The sequence below is a fragment of the Hemitrygon akajei genome, chromosome 11 (assembly GCF_048418815.1).
Source record: "Hemitrygon akajei chromosome 11, sHemAka1.3, whole genome shotgun sequence".
Lineage (NCBI taxonomy): Eukaryota > Metazoa > Chordata > Chondrichthyes > Myliobatiformes > Dasyatidae > Hemitrygon > Hemitrygon akajei.
In genome coordinates, this window is record NC_133134.1 from 53,453,769 (window position 1) to 53,475,976 (window position 22,208).

The 22,208-nt window shown below is 40.8% G+C and overlaps 1 protein-coding gene across 5 annotated transcripts in view; it reads left to right on the forward strand.

Annotated features, from left to right (window-relative positions):
- nsmce1 (NSE1 homolog, SMC5-SMC6 complex component) overlaps window positions 1-14,783 on the forward strand; it is a 72,146-nt gene extending 57,363 nt beyond the window's left edge. For all 5 annotated transcript variants that reach the window (XM_073060890.1, XM_073060889.1, XM_073060891.1 and 2 more), the window contains 6 exons: window positions 7,856-7,977; window positions 8,825-8,902; window positions 12,914-13,060; window positions 13,145-13,261; window positions 13,570-13,690; window positions 14,333-14,783. In XM_073060890.1, the coding sequence (XP_072916991.1) occupies window positions 7,856-7,977; window positions 8,825-8,902; window positions 12,914-13,060; window positions 13,145-13,261; window positions 13,570-13,690; window positions 14,333-14,394 (647 nt within the window). In that variant the 3' untranslated portion in view covers window positions 14,395-14,783. The remainder of the gene's footprint in view (window positions 1-7,855; window positions 7,978-8,824; window positions 8,903-12,913; window positions 13,061-13,144; window positions 13,262-13,569; window positions 13,691-14,332) is intronic.
- Window positions 14,784-22,208: the final 7,425 nt, after the last annotated feature.

Genomic DNA, 22,208 nt, shown 5'->3' on the forward strand with positions numbered 1-22,208 from the left:
ATCACTGTGATGATTGTATGCTCTAGTATCAATTGTTTAGTGACAATAAAGTAAAGGTAATGGTTACAGGGAAAGAAGAGGGAATAACCAGGTGAGAAGGAGCTGTGGTTACGTTAGCTACTTTCTTGAAGCAGTGGGAAGTGTAGATCGTCCATGGTGAGGAGGCTGGTTTGTGTAATGAACTGGGCTATGTTTACAACTATGCAATTTTTTGCTCTCTTGGGAGAATGGTTGCCATACCAATCTTAATGCTAAAATTGGTAAGAATCAGGGATATGCCAAATTTCCTTAGCCTTCTAAGGAAATAGATGTGTGTTGGTATTTTTTTTGCTGTAGGGTCATGTGGCTGAACCTGGACAAATTGTTGACATTTACAGTTAGGAACTTGAAGCTCTGGAAGTGAGTTCAGGAGGAATTTTGTTTTCACTTGGAGGCTTGTGAATTTTTGAAGTTCTTCACTTGAGAGGGCTGTGGATGCTCAGCTATCAAGACTTTTGTAATGTAAGGGAAGCAAATAAAACAGGGATAGAATAGGAAAGTGTAATTGAAATTCAGCCTTGATTTTGATCTATGATGGAGTCAGCTCAGAGAGTAGGTGGTACTGTCTCCTTTCTTGTATTTTTATTGGATTGATTAGAAGGGAGTAAACTGTAGGAGTAAGCATTGTTTTTGACGTTGCAGAATGTAATCAGTAGAATGTTTCATTGATCAGTTAAACACAATCTTTATTTTCCCTAATTAGGTGTGTGGATGGAGTACAGTGTATTTATGTTGTTTGACGACACCAAAGTGGGAAACTGGACTGTGAGTAGGAAGCATTTGCAAACGCAGATCGACAATTTGAATAATTAAGCAGGAAAATAGTAGATGGAGCATGATGTGGGGAAATATCCATTTTGGCAGGGTATTATGGAACAGCAGAATATAATCCAGAAGGTGAGAGACTTCTAACTGTTTGTTTGCAAGATTCCCACGCAGGTTGCAGCAAACATTTAGGGAGACACTTGGTAGCTTTTATTGCAAGGATGTTTAGAAGGTAAAATGTGGAGTATCAGCAAATTGACTTAAGTGCAATCACCATTTGACTACTGTGTACAGTTTTAGACTTTCTCCTTGGAATAGCTTTGTACTCATAATATTGGGGTACTGTTGGATGACTGACGGCATATGTCCATTAGCTGATGAGATAACACCAGCATCCATTGATTTAGATACGTAATGTGTGTATGGTTTTAGGAAGTTGTGAAAGGCATCCCGTGACATCTTTTTCAAGAAGATTTCTTCCTGTTATCTTGGCTAATATCACTCTTCATCCTCTGGATGAGTGGATCACCTGGTTGCTGTCACATTGAAGTTTGGGAGTTTGCTACAAACAAATCAGCTACCATATTACAGTGGTAATTAAGCTTCATAAAGTATTTTAGTGGTGGGGAGGGTCTTTATAGTGATTGTGAAAGGTGTCTGAACCTTTACCTCCATTTCTCAGACCATGGAAAGTAAATTGGAAGTCTCATCTTCATTTTCAATGTAACCCTGCCGGTCTAGGATTTTGCTGAACTGACAATTATTGAGCTTCACTCCCCTTGCAAGATTTTGCATAAAATTTGCCTGATGAGCAGCCAATATTTGACTTTTGATAAAGGTTTGTTTGTTTGAGAGGAGTGGGGAGGGAGAAAGATGAGTAAGAGCCACCTATTTCATAATGCTATGTGATACTATTGTGAGTCCGTTTTAAAATTCTAAGTAACATTTAGTGAAAGTGGTCTAATGATAAAAGATAGGACATGCTATGTACGTCATGACCAACCAAATACTGTTCATCAGAGGTCACCGGAAAGTGATCATGTGATAGAGCCTGCCTGGTGTTGGTTCCATACGCATGCTAAGGGACATCATGGGTTTCCATCAGAAGCTGAATGTACTTCAATCATTTTAGTGCACCTTTGGGGAGAGGTTATTATTCTCCTGTTTCCTGGTTGTATTAGTGATGAAGGTCTGTCTTTATGAACTGCTGCAGGTTGAGTTTCTAGTGCTTTGGTAGATTTAAGTGAGCCGCGAAGTCACTTCTGTTAATGTAGCTTGTGGTGGACTCATTCAAACATAGACATAGATTGGGTAAAGTAGCAAGTTTCCCTCCAAAAAGAACATCATCCTCGTATGTTGGTGCACTATTCAAACTTGAAGTTCATTTCTCTGATACCTGCACCATCACTAAGACCTACTGCCTCTGACTTCTCAATATTGTTAGCACAGCTGAAGTTCTACCACCTGTGTCTCGGCCCTCACAATTCTGCTCTCCTACAACTCATCCACATTGCTCTCAGTTCTACCAAGTCCAGATTTAAAATTCTCATCCTCTTGCCTCAGTACAAATACCTGAACCTCAGTCAATATGCAAGTTTATTTATCACATGTACATTGAAACATATTGTGAAATGTGTTGTTCGTGTTAATAACTAACATAGCCAAAGGTGTGCTGGGATATCCTGCAAGTATTGCCGCACATTCCAGTGGCAACATAGTATGACCACGATGCTTGGCAGAACAACGTACAACACAACAAGCTACAAAACAACAACAGTGAAAATAAGCCCCATTCCTCCCTCCCCCCACATATATACACAGTCCAGTCTCCAGTGTACATGCAGACATCAACTAACCCAGCAGACTCGCAGAGGTTTGTAGACCCAGGACTCTAGTCAACAGGCATCAACCACAGGCCCCCCCCACCGATCTCTGAGCACCAGTACTTGAACTCAATCCACTGATGATAGGACCCTGAACACTAGGCCTCAAATTCTGGTCCCACTGATTCGCGAACCCTTGGGGTCGTCGGACTTTGCTCTACCTGCCCTCACAGACCCTCGCTGACCCTGGGGAAACTATCAGCATTTGTCCACACTGGACTGTCAGATGGACATCCCAGTCCTGTCTGTGAATATCCCATGTTTGCGTCACTATTCTTCAAATATGGAGTGGAGACTTAAGATTGTCCTCAACCAGATCCCTGTCCCTAAAACCTGAACCTCGCCGCAATCTCTCTCTCTGTCCCCAAATCCATCCCCACAAACCCGAAGAAACACACTACAAAACAACTAAAAGTCAGCTGTGACCTCAGTGGAAACCACAGCTTGTTCCCATCTTGAGCAATCCAAAGCACAGTTATAGAGTTTGTAATTTCAACTCTATATTGAAACCTGACCTGCAAGTCAAAATGTGAAGCTGTTTCAAATGGTTCTCCTCAGTTCAAGCTAAGGCTGAGAAAATATCGTTTAGATAATATGTGTGAGATGAATGAGCTTTTATCACCCTTCTCATTAAATTTTAGTATAACCCTGGTTTGGGGTTAGGTGAAAGTATATCTAATATATCTGGATTTTTAATTCATTTAGAATATTAGTTTTCCCTTTGTCCAGCTCAACATCACCAGTGTTTTTGGAAAGTTAATGCATGTTATTTCAATTGTATCCCATTAAGAGGGCTTCAGGCTTTGATTTACACAAGAGTGATTAGTAACAAAACTAAATGAACCAGAATTATTCTCAGCTTTATTTAAATTCCACTAATGCCCTCCTGTTACAATTTCAAAGTGAGATGCAGTCAGATGTTTCACTAAGCCACTGCTGTCTTGATTTTTGTCTGATGGCAATTCCATTCCCTCTCCCTACTCAACCTCCACAAGAGGATACCTCAAATTGATTAAACAACTGTGCAACTGTGGGTAGGAGGAAGATGCTGGAAGGTAGAAGCACTACTGTGGAGATAAAAAGTAAAATAATTCTGGATTAAAAAGCACAAACAACTGGAAGTGTAATGAAATCCAGAAGCACCAAAGAAAAGTCTTATTGTTTGTGTCTGGACCTAATATTTAAACTGCAAAAAATCAAACTGATTTCCTGTTTGTTGTTTCTGGGCATCCTTAGGAACATGTAAGCAAGCCCCTCCATCTTTACATTTTCCCATCTCTAAATGACCATTATTTTCACTGCAAAATATAAGGCGAACAATAGTAGAGAAGTAGCATGTTACAATTAAGTTCATCACATTCTCTCCCCCGGTCGTATAACTTCCCGACATCATTAATTCATATCTAACTGGTCTCTTTTGCCCTTTACAGCACACCTCCATTCCACCCCTCAAGTATCTTTTTTTCATCTCCTCTCGCAAACTTACCTTTGCCATCAGCTTTTGTCCGACAAATAAGCTTCAGTCATATCATTGCCTAAGAAAAACCTGGTTACCTGCCTTAATTACTATTGTCCCGTAGCATTTAATCCACTGAGATGGATGAGGTGCTTTGAGGGATTGAACCTATCAACTCCTGCCTGGGAAATGACTTGGATCCACTTCAATTTGCCAACCTTCACAATAGCAAATGGCATTTTATTGGCTCTTCACTCAATTCTGGAACATCAGGACAGTGAAGATGCATACATCAGGATGCTATTTATTGACAACAGCTCAGCATTCAATACTATAATCCCCTCAAAACTAAACAATAAGCTTCAAGATGTTGCCCTCAATCAGAAGAATGAGAGGAGATCTCACAGAAATATATAAAATTATGAAAGGGATAGATAAGATAGAGGCGGGAAAGTTGCTTCCACTGGTGGGTGAGTCTAGAACTAGGGGACATAACCTCAAGATTTGGGGGAGTAAATTTAGGATGGAGATGAGGAGGAACTGTTTTTCCCAAAGGATGGTGAATCTGTGGAATTCTCTGCCCAATGAAACAGTGGAGGCTACCTCAGTAAATATATTTAAGACAAGGTTGTATAGACTTCTGCGTAGTAGGGGAATTAAGGGTTATGGGGAAAAAGCAGGTAGGTGGACATGCATCCATATTAGATCAGCCATGATCTGATTGAATGGCGGAGCAGGCTCAACGGGTTAGATGGCCTCCTCCTGCTCCTATTACTTATGTTCTTATATATCCTTGTGCAGTTGGATTCTTGTTTTCCTCACTTGCAGACCCCAGTCAGTTTGAATTGGCAAAAACATCTCCACGATCTCTCTCAGCCCAGGCACACCACAGGGCTGTGTGCTTAGCTCCGGTTCTACGCACTTTATACTTATGACTCAGCATGGCTCCAATACCTTATTTAAGTTTGCTGACAATGCCACTTCACTGGTTGAATAAAAGGTGTGATGAATCAATATATAGGAGCTGTATTGAGAATCTAGCTGAGTGGTGCTACAACAACAATCTCTCACTCAGTGTCAGCAAGCTGATTATTGACTTGACGAGGAAACTGGATGTTCATTAGCAAATCCTCATCAGGGGATCAGAGGTGGAGAGGATCAGCAACCTTAAATTTCTCTGTGTTATCATATTAGAGGATCTGTGCTGGGCCCAGCACATAAGTGTCATTATGAAGAAAGCCCAGTAATGCCTCTACTTCCTTAAAAGTTTGTGAAATTCGGTATTTCGTTTAAAACTTTGATAAACTTTTAAAGATGTAGAGAGTTATCTGACTGGTTGCACCATGGCCTGGTATGGAAACACTAATGCCCTTGAATAGAAAATACTTCAAAAAGCAGTGGATACAGCTCAGTCCATTGTCTGTAAAGCCCACCCCACTCCACCATCGAACACATCTCAATGGAGCGCTGTTGCAGGAAAGCAACATCCATCATCAAGGACCCCCACCACCCAGACCCTGCTCTCTTCTCGCTGCTGCCATCAGGAAGAAGGTACAGGAGCCTCAGGACCCACGCCGCCAGGTTCAGGAACATGTATTAACCCTCATCTATCAGGCTATCGATCCAGAGGGGATAGCTTCACTCGTCCTATCATTGAACTGTTCCCACAATCAATGGACTTACTTTCAAGGACTCCTCATCTCATGTTATCGATGTTTATTTATTTAGTATCTTTGTCTATTGTATTTGCACAGTTTGTTGTCTTATGTACATTGGTTGTTTGTCCTGTTGGGTGTGGTCTTTCATTGATTCTATTGTTTTTGGATTTACTCAAGAAAATGAATCTCAGGGTTGTATATGGTGACATATACCATCTGCACTTTGATAAATTTACTTTGAACTTTGAATAAAAGACCTAGCCTTCTTGCCTGTTATGCTATCAATCAACAAGTCCCACACGCCACTTGCTCCCTCCTCTCCACTTTGCCTTTACCCATATGTGTTATAATAATATACGAAGTTTCTCTTATAAAATTAGGGACTTTTCCTGGAATAGTAATGATGATGGATGGGAATGTTTTTATGAGAGACAGATTGAGAGTATATGTACAACATATCTGAAATTGTGGCGTACCTCAGTGATGTGACCAATGCAATGATCCTGTGATTTTAGTCTCTTACATAAACATACAATTAGCCTTCAGCAGTGTGAACCCACGAGAAGTATCCAGCCTAGCTGATCAAGTATGAAAGACCCAGGCTGATTAACTGGCTGGAGTGTTCACTGAGATCTTTAACCTCTTGCTTTGCATTCTGAGGTACCCACCTGCTTCAAGCAGGCTTCAATTATACTGGCGCCTCAGACAGACAGACATACTTTATTGATCCTGAGGGAAATTGGGTTTCGTTACAGTCGCACCAACCAAGAAACCCAAAGAAGAATGTGGTAATCTGCCTCAGTGACTATCATCCGGTATCACTTGCATCAACAGTGAGGAAGTGTTTTGAGAGGCTGGTGATGAAACGTATCAACTCCTGCCTGAGAAGCAACTTGGAAGCACTTCTATTTGCCTACCAGAGCAACAGGTCCATAGCAGACACCATGCCTTGGGCTCTTCACTCAACCCTGGAACATCTGGGTGGCAAAGATGCATACATCAAAATGCTCTTTATCGACTATAGCTCAGCATTCAATACCATCCTCTCCTCAAAACTAATCAATAGGCTTCAAGATATTGGCCTCAATACCTCCTGTGCAATTGGATCCTCAGTTCCCTCACTTGCAGATGCCGGTCATTTCAACATGGAAACAACATCTCCATGATCTCTATCAGCACCGGTGCACCACAAGGCTCTATGCCTAGCCTCTGCCCTGCTCAGTTTACACTTATGACTGTGTGGCTAAGCACAGCTCCTATGCCATATTCAAGTTTGCTGACAACTCCACAATTCTAGGCTGAATCGTAGTAATTGATGAGCCGACATATTCTAACCGAGTAGTGTAATGACAACAATGAAGTAAGAACTTCAGCATTCTAATTCCTTAAGAGTTTGTGTAGATTTGGCATGACATCTAAAGCTTTGGTAAACTACAGATGTGTAGTGGAGAGTATATTGACTGGCTACATCACAGCCTGGTATGGAAACACCAATGTCCTTGAATGGAAAATCCTATAAAAAGTAGTGGATATGGCCCAGTCCAGCACAGGTAAAGCCCTCCCCATCCTTGAGCACATCTACATGAAGCACTGTAGTAGGAAAGCAGCATCCGTATTCAGGGACTCCCACCACACAGGGCATGCTCTATTCTCGAAGCTGTTATCAGGAAGATGGTACAGGAGCCCCAGGACTTGCACCATGAGGTTCAAGAACAGTTATTACCCTTCAACTAAGAGTCTCTTGAACCAAAGGGGATAACTTCACTTGCCCCATCATTGAGATGTTCCCAAGCATTCAATTACAGGAACTTTCATCTCATGTTTTTGATATTTATTGCTTATTTATTAATTATTTCTCTCTTTATGTATTTGTACAGTTTGTTATCTTTTGCACACTGGCTGAATGCGCAAGTTAGTGTGGTCCTTCATTGATTCTATTATGGATTTATTGAGTATACCCACAAGAAGATGAACGTATTGTATTAAGTTTGTATATGGTGACAGGTATGTACTTTGCTACTAAATTTACTGTGAGTCTTTCTTTCAATCTCCAGTGCATTACAGACATGACCAGTTGGATGATTTTATCAAAACTATCAACACTCATTTGCAGCCTCTTTTCATGGAGATCAGGAAAGGAAAAAGTGAGGATGATGGACAGCAGTATTATGCTTTGGTAAGTTGGAATTGCAGTGCCTCTGGAATCTAGTCTGAAACTTAGGGATGGCAGCAGTACTATAGTGCAGAGATTGCCTTATGGCAAAGCAACCAGGTGTATAAAACTAGGATTGGCGAATGAGGTGCAGTGATCTGTGAGCTAATCTTAATTAGACTGCAATGACCATCAACTCTTCCTGTGTTGCTGGCATTGAAATATCACTGGGCAACAAGGGGTGTTGTGCTGACTCATTCATATTCTGTGCCTGTTTTGTACTGTATATGAAGTTCCCTTCCAGCTCTGATTCTTCCTCTAATTTGGATATTTTTCTTGTCCTGTTGCTCTGTGGGAACATTTGACTTCAGGCCCAAACGTTATTGTCCCTATTTTTTTCTCCACAGTGGTAGATGTATTTAAGCAGAGCAATCTGTTACAGGTGATCTATGGGGGCTTGTATTGCTTTCCCTCCTGCACTTCCAACCTCTGCTCATAGCTACAAGCCTTTTGAGTGCATGCATTGTGTTACTCTGAGGATGTGACCGTATTCTGTTTGTTTAGGCCATGCTATTTTTTTGACTTGACTCTTATCTTCTGTCAGTTATTTAGCAGAACAACACTGTCGTCAACTGTAGTTAGTTGTTACTGATTTCTAGATAGAGTGAAAATGGCCTGGTGTGAACTGAACAAAGGTGACGTATGTGAAAGGCTTAACCTGATCGCAAGATGGCTCATCTTTGCCAGCCATTTACATCCTCTTGGACTGCTACTCTTTTTGTGTTTGCACAACAGGACAACATGCAGTTAGTGTGCCCAGGCTGCAGGTGGCTGTAACAGACCGTTTATCTTCCTTCTGTACTGTCTTCAGATTAACCTCGCTGAGACGGAGATCACTAGGATGGCCTTTGATTACACAGAGACTGAACTAGAATTGTTCAAGAAAACGGTGAGTACAGTGCAGTCTCATTCAGAACTATTTTGGTGTCTAAATGGTCCATGAATTTTCTGTTGGGCAAATTAAAATCTTAAAAAAAAAGCAACAGGTTAATAGTGATTCATCTGTAGAGGAGCATGTGGTACAGGCCAGGAGAATCTAGGAATCTGAAAAAAAAAATAGCCTGACTTTCCTTGACCTTTTTTGACACCTGGCTTGCAACTTATACAAACTTGACAAACTAATTCAGATGCAAAATTGGATAAAATAACCACTCATTCATTTAAACAGTATCTCGTTATTTGGAACATGAAATTCAAGGTAAATTTATTATAATGTACATATGTGTCACCATATACTACCCTAAGATTCATTTTCTTGCAGGCATTCACAGTAGAACAAAGAAATAAAATAGAATCAATGAAAAACTGCAAGCAACCAGTGTGGAAAAGAAGACAGACTACAAATACAAAAATAAATAAATGTTGAGTTGTAGAGTCTTTGAAATTGAGTCTATAGGTTGTTGGAATCAGTTCAGTGAAGTTATCCATGTTGGTTCAGGAGCCTGATGGGTGAAGGGTAGTAATTTCCTGAACTGGGTGGTGTGGGACCTCAGGTTCCTGTACCTTCCCCCCCCCCCCTCCCCCCCCCCCCCCCCCCCCGATGGCAGCAGCAGAAAGAGAGAAGGGCCTGCATGCTGGGGGAAAATATAATATCTTTCAATTTGTAAGGATACTCATAAAGTGGCTCTATCATCACTCTCTCACTTTTTAAGATCTTTGATCCTGAGGAATAGTGCAGGGTCCATCAATGGGTGATGCACATATCTCATTTTCTCTTGGCTCCATTGCAAGAATCAGCTCCTTTATTGTGATGGAAGAATCTGTTTTGAACAGGGGTGTTGACTCCTATAAGAGTATGTGTCTAATACTCTTCCTCATGTTCAATGAGTAAGATAAGTAAAGAATGTGCGGAACTGCTTGAATAGTAAGCTGATGAAGGCTGGGTACTAGACAGCTGCTCAGTCTGAAGACCTAAGAGCATGTGACAGAAGGCTGAAAGCCAGTTCTTCACCCTATATATGATCATTACTAATTAACTGCCTCAACACCACTTTCCCTGCCTGATCTCTAATCTAACCTAGTCTTTCATAACAAAATGACAGCATCCACAGACCCTTACAAAGAGTCATAATTCCCAATTAATGATACTTCTCCTTACTTTAGCCCAAAGTCTGAGAGCATTCTCTATGTTTAGCTCATGCTACTGGAAGCATTGTGTGTATCCTGTCCTCTCCTCTCAATTATTAAATATCAGAGCAATTGCCCCACATTCTTGTTTACTTTGGTAAGATTTGGTCCAACCTTCTCAATCTCTTCTCCATGCTGACTGCCTTATTCCCAAGAGTCATTCTGGTGTATTAATACCACCGCTATAAGCAGCCATGGAAACCAAAACTTGACAGCTACAGTTTCATTGACGCCCAGCAAAACTACTTATTCTTGTACTTAAGTCCTTTTGGATTTAAAATCAATATACCATTTTCCTTGCTACTTGCTTGTATCTGCATGTTAACTTGATTAGATCTGTTTACATTTGGAACCTATCTGCAGACCACCTAGTTTCTCAGCACTTAGAAAATTCTTTTCCTAGTCATCAATTAAATATTGTACATGATAAAATACACCAGACTATATGTTTAATAACCAATCTTTATTAACTGTGAGCAGCTCTATAGTTTCAGAATTCTTTTAGTTACGTAGCTTTTTTCATAACTTACAAACCTCTACCTGTATTCAGATATTACATGTACTTGATGAACCTGGGTGGGGTTAGATTTGGCAAGTTCTCTCCTTGATTTAGGGTCTCCTTCAGACAGACAGACATACTTTATTGATCCCGAGGGATATTGGATTTCGTTACAGTCGCACCGACCAAGAATAGTGTAGAAATATAGCAATATAAAACCATAAATAATTAAATAATAAGTAAACAATGCCAAATGGAAATTAGTCCAGGACTAGCCTATTGGCTCAGGGTGTCTGACACTCCAAGGGAGGAGTTGTAAAGTTTGATGGCCACAGGCAGGAATGACTTCCTATGACACTCAGTGTTGCATCTTGGTGGAATGAGTCTCTGGCTGAATGTTCTCCTGTGCCTAACCAGTACATAATGGAGTGGATGGGAGACATTGTCTAAGATGGCATGCAACTTGGACAGAATCCTCTTTTCAGACACCACCGTCAGAGAGTCCAGTTCCACCCCTATAACATCACTGGCCTTACGAATGAGTTTGTTGATTCTGTTGGTGTCTGCTGCCCCAGCACACAACAGCAAACATGATAGCACTGGCCACCACAGACTTGTAGAACATCCTCAGCATCGTCCGGCAGATGTTAAAGGACCTCAGTCTCCTCAGTGGTTGATCTCTGAGTCATTGCTGCAAGTTATCTCACAGGAAACCTTTCCATCAATTTATACACATCTCTCGGACGTTGCTTAGTTCCTTACAGCCAATTATATGGCTAGAAGTCCAGTCCTTAATCAAAGTTCAAAGTAAAATTGATTATCAAAGTACATACATGATACCACATTAAACCTTGAGATTCATTTTCTGCAAACCATGCAAATGCTGGTACAAATAAATAGCAATAAATAACCAGCACGAAATAACAATAGAAATGAGTCCTTAAATTAGTGTAGCAATCCCCTTTTGTTCATGAAGCTGACGAATGAGGGGTAGTAACTGTTCTTGAACCTGGTGTGCAGGTCCTGAGGCACCTGACACGTACCTTCTACCTGATGCCAGCGGAGAAAAAAGCACGGTGTGGGTTGCGAGGATCTTTGATGCTGGATGTTGTTTTTCTGCGGCAGTGTTTCATGTGGATGTGCTCAATGGCCGGGAGAGTTTGTGATGTACTGATGTGATGATCGACTACTTTTCGTAGGTTTTCCGCTCAGAGGCACTGGTGTTGCCATACCAGTCCCTAATGCAGCCAGTCAGCACTCTTTCCACTACATATCCCTATTAGTTTCCCAAGGGTCTTAATGACATGGCTTATCTCCCCAGACTCTTGAGGAAGTAGAGGTACTGTCATGCTTTTTTTAACAATTATATTTATATGATGGGTCCAGGATAGGTCCTCTGAGATAATGACTCTCAGGAATTTAAAGTTACTGACCCTCTCCACCTCTGATCCTCCAATAATTACTCGCCCATGGACCTCTGGTTTCCCTCCTCTTGAAGTGTACAGTTCCTTGGTCTTATTGACATTGACTGAGAGGTTGTGGTTATTACACCACTCAGCCAAATTTTCATTTTCCCTCCTGTATGCTGATTCATCACCCCCTTTGATACAGCCCACAACAGTGGTGTCGTCAGCAAACTTGTATGAGCTTGTTGGAGCTGTACGTAGCCACACAGTCATCGGTGTAGAGTGAGTAGAGGGGGGGGGGGGTTGCTAAGTACACATCCCTGTGTGACAGAGATTGTGGAGGAGATGTTTTTTGCTGGTCTGAACTGACAGAGGTCTGCAAGTGAGGAAATCCAGGATCCAATTGTGCAAGGGGGTATTGAGGTTCAGGTCTTGGTGTGTTTAATGATTTGTTTAACTCCTTAGTTCTCTATTGATGTTGTCCAACAATTACCATAATTAGTTCTTTAATTCAGAAATTCAAGTTTATGCTTTATAAATTCTTCACTGTCCTTTTTACAAGATATCAATTCCTAGACCATTCTTATCAGCTTGTTCTGTTCTCGGAGTCAGCTCACAGAATTCTGCTTTCACCCATTGATACTGTCAGGATTAAGTCATGTGACCTTCACTGTGCTCTTTATTCTGTGGCCTCCAGCATTTCTCTTCAGCTAGCAGAGTGTCCTCCCAGAATCCACTGGGTGACATTTCTTTGGCTGCTTTGCTAATCAAGAATAAATTTAGTTTTCAGTGTGCCAGCTTAATCTGCCTTTTACAGATGCTTTAAGAGTCCCTCTAAAAGCCTCACATTTCTAGTACTTTTTTTCAGATGGATCTTGTTCTGGAGTCAGAGAGTGGCATTGTCTCTTCTACAGATATTCTGAACTTGGCTGATCAACTACAGCCCAAGAAAATGAAGAAGAAAGAAGTGGAGCAGGTGCTGCAGAGATTTGTGCAGGACAAGTGGCTTAGTGAGGTAGGTGGCAAGCTTGACTGTGTGAGAAAAGATTTTGATTTGTCTCCCTGTAGTGACTAATGTTGCGTGTTTTGTTCTCTTTAGAATGATGGCGAGTACATTCTCAGCACTCGTTGCATTATGGAGCTAGAACAGTACATTCGCAAAATGTACCAGGACCTAGTGAAAGAATGCAACATCTGCCACAACATCTCTATCCAGGTACTGCTACCTCTTCTATAGAGTGGGTTCTGCAGCTGTGGATTCTTCCTTCTTGGAAGCTTGGGGTTAGAATTTAACAGCTACTGCCACAGAGTTCTGTCTGTCCTTCTGGGATCAGGTGGTGTATGGGGAAGAGGATGGTTGAAATAGTATTCATTCTATGACCTAGCCTGCCAGTACCAATAAATATTGGTTTGTAGGAACTGCATAATCGTACTTGAACTCGTTACTCACCTTGGCCAGTATTGGTGCATGTTTAGATGAGCGACTTTTTAAAAAAATCACCCATCTCATACATTTTCTTCCAGGGTCAAACGTGCGAAATGTGTGGAGCTAAGATCCATCTCCCTTGTGCTGCAAAGTATTTCCAAGGTCGGGATGACCCTTGCTGTCCAAACTGCAGGCAGTACTGGCCTCACGAGATCCCAGGTAACAACTGTTTAATCAACATGATTATTATATAAAGTACATAATCATTAATTTGCCTGGTCACAGCCCACATCTAATCCACCATGAACAGCTGGAGTGCAGATGGTTCGATTCTGCCTCTCACCTCAAGGTCAGGCCATTGAATTATATTTAAGGTCTATAAAAGGTGGGAGGATGTTTGTAGAAAATAGCTATTAGATAACACAATATCATATCATCCTTGGAACTCAACAGAGTAAAACCTTTAGGTCCTGCAGCTTATTCAAGCAGTGGATTTTATGCATACACCAAGTCCTTTGTTTTGGTTTTGTACTCAAGCTGTTACCAGGAGACCATGGTAAATTCTCTGAATTCAGGGCAGCACTGAAAAACAATTTTACTTTATTTACAGCAATCTGTTTCAGAAATTACATTTCAAGACTACAGCCAAAGATATTTCACTGAATTTTCACAGTAATGGTATCCCAGAGTTTGTAGTTCACCTGAGAAGAACTGGAACTCTGCAGTAGTCTAGTTGGTAGTGAAACATTACTGTCTCCTGCCCTTGCTGCCTTGGTTTGTTTTAATTGTGTTGGATCTTTTATTTTGAAGATTAACAGGTTACACTATTGTTGAATTGACCTTAACTTTTCTCTCATGCAGATGTCCACAGGACTGAGTCATCGACACCCCCTCCCTCCTCTGCACCCAAAATGCGACATTAATATCAGGAATGAAGCATCAATCAAGTGTGGCAGATACAGAATGGAGGGAGGAGAGGGAAGAATTTGTTCTGAGCCGAGGGATTCTCATGCTTTATAGTGTTTGCTTCCACTGAGTTGGTCTCAAGGAGCTTACATGTTGATACTCAGACCGTTTATGTTAACTGTATGGCGAATATTATAGTCCAGGCATAGTGACTCCAATCTTGACATTGCTCTATGCTCTAATGACCTGAGTCCTCAGCCAGGAGTTGGACATCCTAGCATTCTGCATTTGAACTTATCTTGAAGAGGACAAGTGTTGGGAAATAATTTGAAACCTTGTTCGCATCATCAAAAGACTCAAAACATGAAGAATATTAAGCAGTTAATTAAAAGAAAGTTTAACTTTCCTCTCCTTGTTAATATTCCTTTAATCTCGATCTTTCTCCTACCTTGAGGGGTTTGGTGTAAAATTCAAGTACAAACCTAATGTCATGTTATCACCTTAACTAATACTTACCTAGTGACTGCTCAGTAAATAGTATTTCCCAACAATATAAAAATTCAAGTCTGCTTTTTGTTAATCAGTAACTTTTAAAAATAAATTTTTAAAATAAAAGTTCTTATGTGAGCCGGAGAAACAAGATTGTTAACAGTATTAGTCATAGACCTGTATAGCATGATAACGTTCAATGTCCATGCTGATCAAAGTACCTTCTTGAGCTTGAGCTAGTCCCATTTGCCTGTATTTGGCCCACATTCCTTGAAAACTTTCCTATGGTTATGGAAATTCAAATCTGTAGCTTGGTAAAGCCTTGACATCCTTCCTAAAAATGTGGCGCCCAGACTTGTACGTAGTACTCCAGCTAAGGTCTGAACAATACTTCTAACAGTTTACTGTGACTTACTACTTCCTATACTCCTTAGCACTATTTTCAAAGCCAAGCATTCTACCTGCTCCTCATTTCTGCCAGAGTGAATCACATCTTATTTCTCTGGTCTCTGCCCATTTCACTAATCAATGTCATTCCAAAGTCTGTTACTATCCCTTCTTTTACTACAATTGAGTGATTTGGTACATCAGTGAGACCTGACGCAGATCGAAAGAGCGCTTTGTCGAGCACCTTAGCTCTGCTTGCTACAAAAAGCAGGATCTCCCAGTGGCTATCGATTTTCAATGCAATTTTCCATTCCCATTCTGTCATGTCTGTTCATGACCTCCTGTACTACCAATGATGAGACCAAATGCATGTTGGAGAAGCAACATCTCATTATGTCTGGGTAGCCTCCAACCTGATGGCATGAACATTGATTTCTCCTACTTGGAAAATTTTTCCCTCTCTCCTTTTATCACTACCCATTCTGGTTAACCTTTCACTTCTTCTTATCACTTGTCAATCACCTCCCTCTGGTTATGCCCCACCCCATTGCCTTCCTTCCATGGTCCACTATTCTCTCCTATTAGATTCCTCCTCCTTTAGTCCTTTACCTCTTCCACCTATCCCATCCCAGCTCCTTGCATCACCTACCTTTCCCCTCACCTGGCCTTATCTATTCCCTCCCCACACCTTATTCTGGCTTTCTGCCCCTTTGCAGTCCTGATGAAGGGTACTGGCCTGAAACATTGACTGTTCATTTCCCTCCGGTCATGTTGCTTTACCTGCCATGTTCCTGCAGCATTTTTGAAGAGCACTTTGCTCACTGATCTATGTTAAATTTTACTGTACCTTGTACAGTGAATTTTAACTCTTGTTTGTTATGTCTCCCCTCTTGCTGTGAAACGGGGACACCTATTTCCCTTATTAGGGAGAGAGAGAGCCTGTGGTATGCAAATTATCAGGTGAACGAGTAGTCTTTGGGGTATTGCAAGTCTGTGTCTTTATTGATGTTTTGCTGCAGTGGGGGATGTCGATGCATTTTTGCTGATGGAGAGGGGGAGCTGGGAGGTGCTTTGGGGTTCTAACGTTTAACTGTCATTCATTCTTTGGGGCACTCCTCTGTTTTTGTGGATATTTGCAAAGAAAAGGAATTTCAGGATGTATATTTTATACATTCCTCTGATATTAAATGTACCTATTGAAATGCTTTCACTGTGAAATTAGCCAAATAACCTCTGCTCCTCACTCTAATCTGTGCCAATTGTGTCGTCACTCACAAACTCCTTTATCCAGGAACTTTGAACACAAAGCTGCCCTTGTTAGGATCAGCTTGTGATCCATGCTAAACAGTCTCTTTATCCTTGGTATGAAGCTCCTATCTGCTCGAGCTTCCACCTCTGGTTTAAAGCTCTATAGAATGTTTGCACACTTTATTGTCTATTTGCTCAGATTGTAATTGATTTTATTCCTCCTCCCAGATCAGTGTGTAGGGCACAGGACATAATAGCAGTGATCAACTTGTGACTGTTGATTACTTGTACCAGTAACTGTTCTAACGCTTAGTCATATGGTACCCTTACTATAAACCACAAGTTTCTGCTTTTGTATTACCCAATTACAACAGACAAGTTAGAAAATGTGAAGAACTCCCTGAGGCAGTATAACCCACAAAAGCAGTAGAAAATTATTGTCCAAACACTGAGGCCCATTAGTAGCATCTTAGAGTTGTACCACAGAAACAGACTCTTCAACCATCACATAAATGCTTACATTTTTATCCTATAGACTAACCCTGGTTGCCTACATTAGAACCATATCCTTCCATGCCTTGCTTAAAATACAATCTACACTCATCTATGCCTCATATACTTTAGTCAGGTCACTCCTAGGAGGCCATGAAGACAAGACCAACCTATCCAGTTTCTCCAGGCTTAAAGTGTGGCTTAATCAGTGTTTAATGAAGTTGCAACACAACATCATAACTTGTATCCTCTGCCCCAATCTATGAAGCAAACATTTTATATACCTTTCTCATCACCCTATCTACCTGTGTTGCACTTTCAGGGAGCTATGAATTTGGAATTCTCAGTTTCGGTTTATTAATATATCTTAGTAGATTACCATGTCCTATCACAGTTGCATAAATACATCACCTTGCACTTATCAGGATTAAATTCCATTTGCCAATGTTCCTCCAGTAATCTGCTATAACCTTAGACAACCTTCCTCACTACTGTATCTATACCACACCCTATTTTTTTTGAATTTTATTGAACACAAACATATCTACAAACAAGCATCGGCTATCAGTTCACTACACAATGGTAAATACCTATATTAATAATACCGGGGTAGAAGAGGGCAGGAGCAAGAGAAAAAAGAAACAGAGCACAAACATACACATGATCTACATACTTTACATCACCCCTCAATGTAGATTTACATCTATTTTAAAGAGAATCACAGTCCTCAGTAAGTCAACTCAAGTGCTACATTTCACCAGGTCCCTGTATGGGCCTTTCACTGTGCCAGGTACACTATAACAGAGTTCCATCTTTCCAAGAAAGAGTCCATTTTCAGTTCACTTCTTTCAGTCTCTGTATCCATTATTCCAAAGTGGGTGGGTGAGATTTAAGCCAGTTGACAGTTATCATTTTATGAGCAATCAGTATCAAGACTCTTAACATGTATAGTTTATTCTTCTCTAATTCAGTTTGCGGGAGGTTGCCTAAAATTAAATGACTAGGTTCAAAAGGTATACTTATATCTAAAATCATTCTTATTTCCTCTGACCTTGTACCAAAATTCCCTTAATTTGGGACAGTCCCAGAATATATGTGCAAAATCTCCCACTAGGCCACAGCCTCTCCAGCAAAGTCTGCTGTTTTTTTCTGTATTTAATGATATTACTAACGGGGTTTTAAAGTACCTCATCCTTATTTTCCAAGCAAATTCCCTCCAATTGGGGCTATTCAAGCATTTTTGCCATGACTCCCAAGATCTTTTCCACTCTTCCTCTTCTATTATGGTATTTACCTCCAATTCCCACTTAAGTTTAACATTAACATGTTATCCATTGTATCCAGATGTATTTTTATATCATCTACGCATACTTATATTCATATTCAATTTATTTATACCTCAAAAGCAAAGTTCCCGGCATCGATCCTGCAGATTCAATAGTCACAGACTTGCAATCAGAGAAATACCTTTGCACTACAATCCTCTGCCTCCTGTCACCAAGGCTATTTTGCATCCATTCATGCAGGTTACTTTGTGTATCCACAAAAAGGAAAATAGAACTTAGAGGGGTTTGAGGAAAAGGTGTGAATTTTGATGATTTTTTACCCACAGCAATAGTGTCCAAGAAACAACTGCCACATGGGAGTATGCTGAGCCGCCACCCCCCACACACACACACCAGCGACACTTTAGCAAATCAGATCACATGGCTGTGCTCTTTCTCCCTGCATAAGAACAGGCTGAACTGTGAGGATCCAATACAAAAAGTCATTCAGTGCTGGTCTGAGGAATTAGATGAGCTTCTATGCGACTGCTTTGAGACTAGTCTGTGGTCAAAGACTCAACAGCCAACCTAGATGTGTACGTCATCACTGAGATGGACTTTATCAGCAAATGTGTTCAAGACTATGTCCTAAAGAGGACAATCTTAGTGTTTCCAAACCAGAAATCAGAGATAAGCTAGGAAATTCATGCCCTAATCAAGTCTAGAACTGCAGTGTTAAGATAACAATGATTGTTACAAAACATGACCACTGTAGGGCTATCAAGACCCAGACCAACTGTTAATTATGGAACGGCTTATATGCCTTAACGGTCTACAAGAGTAAGTAAGGCAGCATTGCTAACAACACCCATTCCCAATGAGCACACTTTGAACAGAAGGGGACTGGAATGCCAATATCCACTCCAGCAGCCTCAAAAGGGAATAAAGCTTGATAATACGTGAAATTCGTTTTTTTGCAGTAGTACAGTTGAAAGACATAAAAATTACGATAAGCTACAAAATTATAATGTGTAAAAGAGGAATAAGAAGGTAAATTTTGTGGGTTTATGGCCCAGTCAGAAATATGGCTGGGAGAAAGCAGCTGTTCCTAAAATATGGAATGTGGGTAGTAGCCTGGTAGTAATATGAAAAGGCATGTTCCAGGAGGGTGAGGGTCCCTGATAATGGGTGATGCTTTTCTTGAGGCACCGCCTCTTTAAGATATTCTTCATACTGGGGACATTAGTGCCCATGATGGAACTGTCTGTGTCTACAATCCTGCAGGTCCCTTGTGCATTGGAGCCTCCGTACCACGTGGTGATGCAACCAGTCATAATGCTCTCCAATGTACAGTACAGCTGTAGAAATTTGCTAGTTTTTGGTGACATACAAAAAATCTCAAGTTTCAAATGAAGAGTCACTGGTACGTTTTCTTTGTGATTGCATCAATGCTTTGGGCCCATGATAGACCCTCTGCAATGCTGATAGCCAGGAACTTTAAGCTGATCACCATTTCCACTGCTAACCACTCTGAAGACTGGTCTGTGTTCCCCTTCTTTAAATCCACAATGAATTCCCTGCTGATGATAAGTACAAGATTGTTGCTGCAGCACCACTCCCCCAGCTGATCTATCTCACTCCTGTTTGCCTCCATCACCATTTGAGATTTTGACAACAGTGGTGTCATCAGCAAATTTATAGATGGTATTTGTGCTGTGCCTAGCCACATGGTTATGTTTGCAGAGAGAGTATGCTGTGAGCTAAGCAGTATTGTTGAGGTGTACCTGTGTCAGTAAGCAGGAGATCTTATAAACTCTCTGCACTGACTATGGTTTTCCAATAAGAAAGTTGAGGATCCAATTACAGCTCAGGTTTCATAGCTTGTTTGTTAGTACTGATAGAATGTTGAGCTGAAATTGATAAACAGCAGCTTGATGTATGTTTTGCTGTTGTCCAGATGCTCCAAAGCTGAGTGGAGAGTCAGTGAGACTGCATCCACTAGACCTGTTATGATGGTAAGCAAATTGCAGTGAGTCCACATCTTTGCTCATGCATTAATTCCAGCCATGACTAACCTTGCAAAACACTTCATCCCAAGTAGCACACGTAAAATGCTGGGGGAACAGCAGGTCAGGCAGCATCTATGGAAGTGAATAAATGTTATTTAGGCCATGACCCTTGATCAGGACTGGAAAGGAAGGGGGAATATGCCAGAATAACAAGGTGGGAGAGGGGAAGGAATACAAGCTAGAAGGTAATAGGTGAAGCCAGGTGGGTGGGGGAGTGGGGATAAATAAGAAGCTGGGAGGTGATAGGTGGAAAAGGTAAATGGTCCGTGAGCCAGTAGGGTTGGTCGGTACCATACGAAGCTATTTTTGGCAAGGTATACATCTTTAGAGTTAGAAAATATGTGATAGCATTGCACCAGTGGTAGCTTTGTGTGCAATCATGCATTTTATAACACTACCCTAATATCAGCATTTCTGAAAAGTGGCCAATATAAAGTACAACATATATATTCAACCTAGTGGTATTTTGTCATCAGTGATCCCTCAACATTGAAATTTGTCACAATGATAGCTGAGTTCGAGCACTTTTCATTAAATGTTATAAAATTTTATACTGAAAACTATGTCATTAGTGGCACTCGTAGTACAGTGCTCAATTCCAGTAGAGTGAATCATTCCAGTTTTAGAAAAATATTTGTATGTTGTTTATTTTGGAAGTCAATAAAAATGTTAGGACACATATAATCACATGGATTTGTAGAGAATTTTTCAGGAATCCAAATAAGTAATCACTTTTTGTATATATTCCATATAAACATCAGTACAGCAGAAAATGTTATCCCACCCCCCAAAAGCTAAAAACCTCATTTGGAGAGATTTCTGGAGTTTTATCAATGTCATGATATTTTCCATACTGTTGTATCAAATCAAAACAATCTTAAGCTTTTGTCATAGCATACAGAATTACAGTACAATACCTGTAATTCAAATGTGGGGTTCCACACAGCCATAACCTAGGCCAGGCATGGGCAAACTACGGCCCGGGGGCCATATGCGGCCCGTTAAGCTTTTTAATCTGGCCCGCAGAACTTGATGAAATTATATTAATAAACTTTGTTAACGTTTTTTCCCCGCAATTCTGGCGTTTTCCCAATAGATGACGCATTCTATATACATTGACCTTTGTTGAGGTGCAGCGTATTATTCCACATTTGCGCTTTACTCTTTGACCTCTCACCCCTTCTGTAAAGATGAGTGGAGCTAAGAAAAGAAAAGTGGATAGAGAATGTCGGGTGTTTAATAAGGAGTGGACAACTAAATATCTTTTTACCGAACACCGATCAACTGCTGTATGCCTGATATGCCAAGAGACTGTGGCGGTTTTTAAAGAATATAATATCAGCCGTCACTTTGCCACAAAACATGCCAACTATGCTAGCAACCAGTCAACGAAAGAACGGGAAGCTAATGCTCAGAGGTTGGCAGCTAATTTACAGGCTCAACAAAATTTTTTTCACCATCAAACTGCCATTCATGAGTCAAGTACCAAGGCGAGTTTTATGCTGTCATTCAAATTAGCAAAGGCCAGCAAGCCTCTGTCTGAAGGCGAGTTTTTAAAAGAATGTATGGTGGAGACAGCAGGTGTATTGTGTCCGGAGAGCAAAGACAAATTTGAAAAAATCAGTTTATCACGCAGGACAGTGACTCGCCGTGTGGAACTGATAGATGAAGATATAACCAGCGACTTAAATAAAAAGGCAGAGTCGTTCACGTTATATTCATTAGCACTGGATGAAAGCAACGATGTAAAAGACACTGCTCAGCTCCTCATTTTTATCCGAGGAATTAACAATACTTTTGAAATAACGGAGGAGTTTTTGACAATGGAGTCTCTGAAAGGAAAAACACGGGGAGAGGACTTGTATGAACGGGTGTCTGCTG